The 10,246-nt window shown below is 43.9% G+C and overlaps 1 protein-coding gene across 1 annotated transcript; it reads right to left on the bottom strand.

Annotated features, from left to right (window-relative positions):
- Positions 1–493: 493 nt before the first annotated feature.
- On the bottom strand, positions 494–10,245 carry wrap53 (WD repeat containing, antisense to TP53). Its single transcript, XM_085934733.1, has 12 exons — positions 7,697–10,245; positions 5,841–7,621; positions 4,625–4,955; positions 4,403–4,556; positions 4,240–4,335; positions 4,059–4,167; positions 3,568–3,656; positions 2,971–3,194; positions 2,320–2,534; positions 2,134–2,237; positions 1,930–2,067; positions 494–1,737 (listed from the first exon to the last, which is right to left on the bottom strand). The coding sequence occupies exons 3-12, from the start codon at positions 4,836–4,838 to the stop codon at positions 1,506–1,508; spliced, it is 1,575 nt and encodes a 524-aa protein (XP_085790859.1). The 5' UTR covers positions 4,839–4,955; positions 5,841–7,621; positions 7,697–10,245; the 3' UTR covers positions 494–1,505.
- Between the last annotated feature and the right edge of the window lies 1 nt (position 10,246).

A 10,246-nucleotide genomic window follows, 5' to 3' on the forward strand; every position in this document is an offset into this window, starting at 1 on the left:
TTTTCCGCATTTGGCCTCCTTTAGTGGGCCGACCTTCAACTCTCCTCCATGACTTCATCGCCTCCCTGGTGACTGCAGGAGCTTGTGTCTTGTACACAAACACACACACACACACACACACACACACACACACACACACACACACACACACACACACACACAAAATCAGAAATGTCTCCTGCTGACTTTCATCCACAGCAAGATGAGTGCAGCAGCACAAGGAGCTCCAGCAGCAAAACACACACACCTTGATGGGAATGAAAAACACATTGAGATTGCTACATACGTGCATGTGTGTGTGTGTGTGTGTCAGTCTGAGCACACACAACCCTCAGCAGCCTCGCAGCTGATAGATCTCAGCTGCACATCTTTATCCTTCAGCATCAGTCTGTTCTGTGTTCTCTCTCACACACACTCTCACACACGCATGCACTGGCAACAAGAGCTGCACAAAAAAAATCAACATAAAAGCTGTCGACAAAAGGTTGCCATTTTATTTTTCCTAAAGGTGGCTATGACAGTTGTTTTCAAAATAGGCGCCTCGGTGTCCCTAATGTAGTGTCCAGTGTGACCTCAGCAACATCTTTGATGACACCTCCCTTCATTTTTCTTGTCCTCCCTGTTGTCTTTGTATAGCGTCTATCCTCCCCCTGAGGCGGCGACGGTTGCTAAGCAACATCCGCCGCAGAGCAGCCCCCCCCCCCCCACACACACACACACATACATACTCATCCGAGCCGTGACTCCAGAGGACCACGACTATGGCGTGGCGGGCAAAAGGTGAAAGCATCGAGTGGCGGGTTAACATTTCCAACGCAAAGGTCGACAGACGCCTCGAATACGGCGGTCCGCACGGAGCGCATTGACGTGATGCTTTTTAATTGCTTTCAAAATCAGGGGAGACCATACGGCACGTCTCGCAGTGTTGTGCTACGGACTGGAGTATTTGAAAAGGCAAAAAAATAGATTGTATATTTGAGAATACATTTGTAAACTGCACGAATGAAGTTGCATCTTTCTAAGAATAAAAGCATGCACACAATTTGACATGAATGTTGTAAGACAAGAATATTTTCAAGGGAAACAATTCTTAAATCATACTTTAGACTTTAGCCTCAATACTTCTTTGGAAATGCAAACAACTCATTTATATCCATTTTATTTTTGCTCATTGGTCGGAAAAGTACCGGAAATAATTCAAGCGGTCGGCTAAAATTGTTTCTTCGGTGCGCTCTTGACAGCCCGCGGACGCCAATTAGAACGACGATTCAAATGTGTTGCTTTTATATATGTATTGCATAAGTAGCCATTTTCAACACATTAGCAAAAAGCTCACGTGATCAGTTGCATACTTTTGGCACTTCATACAAAAAAAAAAAAAAAAACATGTCCAAAAATATGAGACTAAAAATAGAACGCTTCTCGCCCAATTGTCCTCATTTGCCTCCTCGTAGGAGGAAAACGTTTTTGCGGTTGGCACGGTCTCGCCTGATGAAATTCTGAGTTCAGCTCTGCATTTCTGAAACCTCCTCACTCTCTTCCTGAACCTCGGGGGATCCGCACGGTCCGGCCCACCACAAGCTGAGGGAGTTGTCGGCGCGGGCGGCAGAGGTCGTGGCCTCGTCGCCTCCCTCGGCGTCCGAGCACGAGGACGACGAGTCTCCCTCGCCGTCGCTGGGCCACAGGAACTGCCGCTGGCCGCTGGATGTGGCCACCAGCGGCAGGAACGGATGGATGCTGTGCAAAAAAATAAATACAAATAAAATAAATCTGTTCATCCGATACAAATAAATAAATGAATGAATATAAAATTAAAAATAAATAAATGTATCCAAACAAATATGAACTTGAATGATTATGTATATGAAAACTTTTTTTTTTTTTTAACTTCAGAAACTAATTTTCCATGAATATGCGAGAGACGGGTACCTGACGCCGTTGGCGCAGTCCCAATGGGCCTGGAACTGGAAGTCAGGCTGCAGCAGCTCCTCGCCACCCGCTGGGTTCCGAGTGTCCCAAACCGACACCAACCCCTCCGTGCCCCCGCTCAGCAGGTACCGGCCCGACCTGGCAGAGTACAACCAACACGAGTTGCGTGACGGCGAACAGACGGACGGACGGACGCACACTTACGGGTCCAGGTCGAAGTAGATGCGCTGATTGGTTCCCGCGTTCCTTTTGAGAGAGAAAACCACCTGACCGGGCTCTCGGAGGTCCCAGCACAGGATCTCGGGATCCTGCGCATCGTTGCCATTCGAAATTTGGGGATTGGATGATTTTCAACATTTGAGCGTTTTCCGTCGGGGCGTCCCGCGGTACCTTTCGGCCGCCGGTGTACAGGTAGTAGCCGTCGGGCGAGAAGAGAAGATGGGTGAGGCCCCCGTGGTGGCGGGCGGGCAGCAGTGCCAGCAGGGAGCCGTCCTGGCAGGAGTAGATGCCGGCGCAGCGCGAGTACGAGCCGCAGGCGTACAGCGACTGGCACGGGCTGAAGCCCAAGCAGGAGATGATGCCGGTCTGGCCGCTTTGCTTTTTCGCTGCGGGTTTCATCATCAAACAAGGACAAAAAAAAAAAAAAAGCATCAGAAAGCAATTTATGCTAACTATCGCTTCAAAGTTACATCAAGAGGCCCGCAGATTGTTTTGGCCCAAGCGTCGTCAGTCAAGAAGAGTGCCGCAAATTGCCGCCATTATCAAAAACAAACGTGCTGGAAACGGAGAGGCGCATCATTAGTGGGTGTTTGGAATAAGGCCAAAGTTGTCGTGAGTGCGGAGACAATTTGAATGCGACGTGCCGTTTTCTTGAAGACGAAATGCAAAATGGCGGAGGGGGGGGGGGGTCTGTTCACTCGATGCCGCTTTCAAACAGTTCGGCGAGCTTCGGCAAGCTGATGTCGGTTGATTAAAGACAATTTACGGTCGGCGCAAACTGGTATCAAGTTCCGTAACTTTAATTTCGGTTTCCGGCCGAACCTGTGGTGGGGCGTTCCTCGCAGTCTCTGCCGGGCCGCTCGGTGTAGAAGACCCTGACGGTTTTGTCGAAGCCGCAGTAGAGCTGCGAGCCGTCGGGGGAGAAGCAGAGCGAGTGGGCGGCCGTCAGTTCGTCCAGGTGGTTGTAGGGACGAAAGCTGGCCCGCACCTCGCCGTAGAAGGCGTCCCAGATGTGGACCGGGTTGTCGCGGCTACTGCTAGCAAAACTGTGGACGACATGTCGTGAATTATTTCGTCTTTTTAATATCTGCTGTGAATCACAATCTCATTCTAGAAGGTAAGTCAGCTGACTGCCGGCCGAGTGTAATCACGCAAAGCCCAAAACGACATCAGTGCCGTTTAATTAGCGCAAAGCAAATTAGCCGCAACGACATGGCCGCTTTATTTCCGTGGCGGGAAGTGGCCAATTATGTCGCTTTACTGCTGCGCGCCTGGAGCGCCGCCCAAAACAACACGAGCTTATTAGGATCCTCGCAAGGATGGGGGGGGGCAGAAAAGACAAACAAAAAAAAAGAGCACATAAACATTTTGTCTGCATTTCACCACAAAGGTCGCGGATGAAACCGGACGAGCACTCACAAGCACGAGTGGGGCTCCAGTGAGTTCATTTTGGGGTACCAACAGTAGTCGTACACGGTGTCTCCTTCAGCCATCTTCAGAACTGGACTCTGTTAAAAAAAAAAAAGGTTGTGGGGGCGAAGGTCAGTGTTCACTTAATTGTCTATAATCAAACGGCATTATTTTTCGGCATTTACAAAGACTAAATTCACATTCAGTCAAGGTTACTTGAGGTTGCAATATCAACATTGGCCTGAGGAGGGCAGTCGAGGAATTCTAATGAGCTTGATGCGTGATGTCTGACTTTATAAACTTGAGATTTTCTCTCATTTATTTTTTTTTAAAATAAAGAACTAACAAGAAAAATATGTTGCTATAAGTATCACCATGATGACAAACATTATATTTAAGCATTCATCACTCATGACAAAGATGTTTTAGTCTTTCAATGTATATTGAACATTTCTGTAAGCCACAGTAAGAAGAAAAGATCTAACCTAAGTAATGCTCACCATCTCCGGCAGCGCGTCCCAGTTGTAGGTGTAAACCTCTGGAGGAAGATTGTAGACACGGAGCACATTGTCCGCACTGTTGCTTAGGATACAAGAACCATCCGGGGCCCTGAAAAGTCACTTTGATTACATCACACACAGATAAATGAACACAGTGGAATTGATCAGTAATTTTAATTACCATTTGCAACCTTTGAGGTAATTCTCTGAGAAATGGCAGTATTCGCTCCAGGCACTCGTCAGGACCTGGGGGGTCTGGGAAAAGTCGAAGGGAAGGCTGCAGGACAAGAAAATGAGTTATGTTCATACAAACCTACAGAAAAGTACTGCTCGGTTCAACTTACTGCTGTGCTTCATTGGGACCGTCAGCAGACTCGGACTTTTCCTCCTCTGGCTGCATCTCTCCGTCACGGCCACCATCGATATTCTGCTGCTCCTCGGTGCCCCCACCCGCAGTCGTCTCCTCTTCATCTGTGACGTGCAGGGAGGCTCCTGTCGCTAAGACCAGAAAATATTTCCAGGTAAAAAGCAGCCAGACGCCAAACAATGAGAAAAATGTCCTCTACTTTGGTCTTCTTGCTCCATGTCAGTGAGTGCTGGTTGGAAGTCCTGGCGCAACCCCTGCTCCTCCTCAGCCAAGCGGGGACGTTTAGCAGGGGTGAGGCCTCCTTCGTCCTGATCCTCCAGGCCGACTGCCGCCTCTTGGGGCGGCTCGTTGTTTGACTCTGTGTCCTGCACCTCTACTGATGCGCTTTCAGGGCCAATATCCGTGTCAGTCATGATTTTTTTCCTCTCTGGCGGAGGGTTGTCAAAAAGGCACAGATGTGGTCTGCCTGCCTCCTGCAGTATGGCTTTGGAAATATGCTGACAGGCGAGGACATTACAGCACCCACAGGCCTGCATACAAAGAGAACACATGCATTATAACACAGATGGACATCAACACTATTTTTTTTATTAGGAAGGAATATTGCAATTGTACTCTATTGCATCAGAGTATTTTTTTTTTAAGTTTAGATCAAATTGATGTGCTGCACAACTAACCATCAGTTTTAGACATCACTGTGAAGTTAAAAAGTTGATATTTCACAGGTGTAAAGACATAAATGATAAATGTATTCTAATTTGTTGGGTTTTTTTTTATTTGATTTGATGTATTGTTTTTTCAAGTGATATGTTGGGAAACATGCATTACGCATATATTTAACTTTCCTTTTTTAAATACATTTATTTTTGTGCCATTTTACCCAGCAATTATTCACTCTAACACAAGTTATATGGACTGCTACTACTTTTTAATTGTACTAGAGTTCATCCTTTAACAAATAAGGTACTTTTGAGTACTGAACAATTTTTAGCTACTCTATCCACCTGTGTAAAATATACTCAACAGAAAAAATATATAACTATCCGTTTTCCACGGAAGGTGCCGTTGAACTACTTATCTTAAAATCAAAATAATACAAAAGTAATCTAATTTATTTAATAACGGCGCGCCCGAGTACTATTTCCCATTAGATTTCATACATACATTCATAATCCAGGAAAAACATCACTCGGGCATTTCAACCCCACCTGTAGCTATGAAAGCTACGCCCATTGTGATACCTTAAAATGTACATTATTTGTCGTAAAATCAAGCACGTTAGTCTCAAAGCATGCTGTGCACACTAAAATCCGATCACAAAAATTCGCCCATTTTTCATTTGTTTCAAACGTTGGCGCAAATAACAAAATACGTCACGTTAGCATTAGCATTCGAACACTCGTCTACTCACTCACCCGATTTATATATGGCTTTTCCCGGCCTCTAATCTTGTAAAACGCAGTTCAATTACTCCTTCCTGGTTGAGGCGAAGGTTTCACTGGGTTGTACCGAGGATCGTGCAGTGTGCATTTGTTCACTTTAATCGTTTTTCAGATGTTTTTTTTTATCCTGAGCAAAAGGTGCCATTTGTGGTGGGGTAGCCACGTGTTCGTCAAATCTCGCGAGACTAGCTTAGTGTGCGTGATTCCTCAAGCGACAAATGTATTCTGTAACACAAGCTTCAGTGGCTAACTGCTAGTATTTATTTTGCTCTACAAACAAAACAATCCGAATTATATACATCTTTCAGTTGCTTTGTTTTCACCCAAAAATAATATATGCTCTTTTAAAGCGGAAGTCACGTCGAAAAGATTCTTTGCAATATGATCTATTGACCCACTCTCACTGGTCTAAAGGCAAAATGTTGTTTATTCAGACTAGTGAGAGCACAGAGAACATAATGCAAAGAAAACTTGTTTTTCGCTGCAACGTTCATAGTCTAATACAAAAGGAGCTGAGCTGATTGGCTTACATAACATTGTTAGTGGGGTGTTTCGATTTAGAGATGATCAGATATGCATACTTAAAATCGGCACCAATTAAAAAAACGATCAGAAACACTGGCCTGTGCTTTATCTGAACAATAAATGTTGTTCAAACAATGTTGTTGGCGTGGTTAGTCTAATGAATCCATTTTAGCTTCGTCAAAACTAACACAAATCTGTTCCAGTTCAAAACAAATCTAACAGCCCAACTGCATTGCTGTTATTTCAAAGTAAATCTGCAATTCGTGGAAATGGCAACATCAATGAAATCTGACGATAGTCATACATCAAATATACGATACACACAATAATCATCCAAAAGCGTTAAATATACAAATTCTGTAAAACTATAAACCTCCATTACCCTTCATCTAAATTGAACAATGATCTGGTTTAATTTGGCTTCAAGGTTTACATGTTGCTTATTGATATTTGGTCACGCAGCAACAAAATGGATTTACTTTCCATCCTTTCAGCTCAGCTCCGAACAGTACAGACTTTTTGCACTTGAATTCAGTCTGCACCAGCCACGCATCTAAACATTACTATTCTTCACAGAAAACAAAAACAAAAAAAAGGGGAGCGGTCGACCACCAGCCCAAAAAAAATCTATACATACACGATGGTCAAGAAAAGTTGCTTTTTCTGTTCTTGAGATAACCAGACGGGCCGGCACAAAAAGCGCAGGTTGTTGCGCAATTTTGTTCGACTGAAATTCTTTAGTCAGTGAAGCCATCGAGGATTGAACTGTACAGTTTTAAGGCATGTTGAACTGGAGAATTAAAGCAAAATTTGGGAGGGGGGAACTCAAAAACACCAACATATGTACAGTATTCACAAAGCCCCAAATTGAACTGTGTGTGGAGAATCAGTGTGACATGGAGCAAAGTCTTGTGTGTGTGTGTGTTTTGTGTGCATGTGTGTGAGGTGTGTGTGTACAAGTCTTCAGTCCAGCCTAATGCACGGCTGAAAGGCTTTGTGGAGGCTCCATATCCACTCAGACGGGCTTTTTTTTTTTTTTTTTGTCCTTGCCATCCAAACAGGTCCTGCTGGTAGGTTAGGACCCACTTCGGAGTCGGCCGTCCGAGGTGGGTGACGATGGTCGTGGCTCGCAGACGGATCGGCTGTCCTCGCGTCGGCTCCGTTCATCCGCAAACAATTTCGAAGTTCGCCGGGTCGGATGCGGCAAGAAGCGGCACGCAGGCAAACTGCTGTGAGCAGAAAGAGCAGAACGTGAGTACATTGAGAAAACGGCAAGATGTCAACATGGAGATCCGGGTTCTTACCAATGCCAAAGGTTTGGACCTCATATGGTTCAATCCTGTAGCCATGGCAACATCCATTTGCTAAGAGTCCTGTTGGAGTTATCTAACTCCAGGGGGAGAGGGTTGGATGTTTTTTTTTTTTAGTTCTTTTTTTCTCTTAGAAAAAAGTCATTCACTTCTACATAAATGTCACGTCATGAGTTCTTCTTCATCCGTTCACAAGCCGTCTTGTAATCTACTCTGAAAGATGATAGAAAAATATGGTTTATGTACGGGAGGCTCCAGTCTTTCAGTTCATTTGGGGAAATTTCTTTTTTTTTTTTCAGTGACGCCATCATCCTCCCGTTGTGCTCCCGTCCCCCCAAAAAATGGTACCTCACAGCTTGAATTGAACAAAAGTGCATAGGTGAGTCGGTCAGGGCAGGGTTGAGTGCTGGCGAGGACTGAGCCCAAGACTCGTATTGCCTTTCAGTTCCTTCTCCGACTGGCGTCGCCCCGCACTCCATTCCACGCACACAGAAAAAAAAAGAAAATAGAGGCCAATCCTTGGATTTCCCCAACTGTGCATCGTAATGTCCAAAAGCTCCAGTTAGGCAGATATTGTCCATTTTTCCTCGGCGACGGCAGAAGCGTCCTTGCAAACCCTGCCCATTTTACATGGGGGTAAAAAAAAAATGTAAAAAAAAATGAGGGGGAGGGAGGAAAAAGAAATGCACCCACTGATATCCACGTGGTTTGTAAACAACCAAAGCTCCAGTATGGAATAGAAATAGTCCTTTCTTTTGATTCTTAGTCACCATTAGTACGATCAGGATTGTAGAGGCAGTGTGTTCAACTGTATCTTGCCACAGTTCTTTTTTTTTTTTCTCCTCCACTGTGTACTTAAAAAAACAAAACAAAAACAAACAAACAAAAAAAAACCACTCCTCTTTGAAGCTTCCTTGTATTTTGTTTCCATTTTTGAAATCTTCTGAGGAAAAAAAATATCAGCACGGGTTTCTTGTCATTTTTTTGGAATACATTCAAGATTTTCTTAAGAAAGAAATACACTTCACATGGCGAGAATGAAACAGGAAAAAAAAAATGTATCACAACTTAGGAAAAAAAAAACAACAACAAAAATAGCAGCCCCAAGTGCTCATTATCTTAGTCCAAATACTTTTTTTTTTTTAAACTTTGTATATAATGTATATATTTGTATATATTTCTCATAAAAAAAGAAAACTCGTCATTATCAAATTGCAACAACGAACAAGTAACAATGCTAACCTTACATGCACCGTGAAGATGCCGCATTTTTTTTATCCCCCCCCTCAACGTTTCATTCACAAGTTCGAGCTAACAAAAGGCAACGTGATCACCCTCAGATCGAACAAGAAACATCAACTATATATATATATATATATATATATATATATATATATATATATATATATATATATATATAAAAAACACGCACTTGACATACACTGTGCTGAGCACTGACACACGTCACACTCACTCTGAAAAAGAGCTAATGTCTCAATGGCCACGCACCCGAGTTCTTAGGCACAAATGTGCATTCATACACACGCACACACACACACAAAAAAAAGCACATTATTGAAAATGAGTACCTGTAGTCTCGACTCATTTCTTTCAACAGTTTATGAACAATCGCTCTCGCGTACACACAGCTCACACATACTCGCACAAGCTTGTCATCTTCATCACTTGTGATTCCCAAGTCATTCAAAGACGACAGTTTGTCACCAAAGTGGGGTGAGAAAGAGCTGCTAAGAGAAAAGGATTTCTTGTGCAATTTGCCCTTTCTCTTAGTCAACACACACAAAATAAACATGTGAACAAAAAAAACAACAACAACTCAAGAATGGCCACTTTCGTCTCACACATATTGGTAAGCAATGAAAAAAAAAAAAAAGACATTGTGCACACTGGTGTATTACAGACAAGAACCATTCACACGACAGTCATTCACAAAAATATCCACTTCTACGACTAAACCCCCTTTTTTTTTTTAGGATTTTCTTTTTTTTTTTTAGGCAAGTGCAAATCTTCAAGTTTTTATAATCCACTTTTCAATAGCTTTACTTTTTTTATATAAACGTAAAAAAATGCAAAACAGAAATATCAACAGTGTTTGTCTTTCGAGAAAAAGGATTTGCTCTCAACTTAAAGGTCCCCGACTTTGAAACGCACCCCCGCCCCACCCGACCCACCCACCCACCCAAAGACCCCCGCCCGTGTTAACACTTCCAGTTGTGATGCACACATACCGCATGCACACTGATTCTGAGCACGCACGCACGCAAACACACACACAGACGGAAAAAAAAAAAAAAAAAAATTCAAATCCCATCTCAATAAAGTGCATTAGTTCAGTATAAGGTGCTTAAAATGTTGAGTGCCAGAGGATACCCATGTTTCTTTGAAACGCTCGCCCCCACCCCACCCCCCTACCCCCCGTCGCCCCTGCTCAACTGGTGCAGCAGGGAGCCCCTTTGTGTCACAAAGCACAAGAGGAGTGGCGCCCACAACAACACCTCCCCGACCGCCTCGTACCTCCTCTTG

Source organism: Syngnathus leptorhynchus, chromosome 2 (genome assembly GCF_054491065.1).
Source record: "Syngnathus leptorhynchus isolate UIUO chromosome 2, UIUO_Slep, whole genome shotgun sequence".
NCBI classification, from domain to species: domain Eukaryota; kingdom Metazoa; phylum Chordata; class Actinopteri; order Syngnathiformes; family Syngnathidae; genus Syngnathus; species Syngnathus leptorhynchus.

Excerpts from the sequence above, each read along its gene's own strand:
- wrap53 (XM_085934733.1), bottom strand. The coding sequence starts at position 4,838 with ATGACTGACACGGATATTGGCCCTGAAAGCGCATCAGTAGAGGTGCAG. Across the intron at positions 2,535-2,970 it reads CGAGGAACGCCCCACCACAG|CGAAAAAGCAAAGCGGCCAG; the intron begins GTTCGGCCGGAA and ends TGAAACCCGCAG. Across the intron at positions 2,238-2,319 it reads TGTACACCGGCGGCCGAAAG|GATCCCGAGATCCTGTGCTG; the intron begins GTACCGCGGGAC and ends AACGATGCGCAG.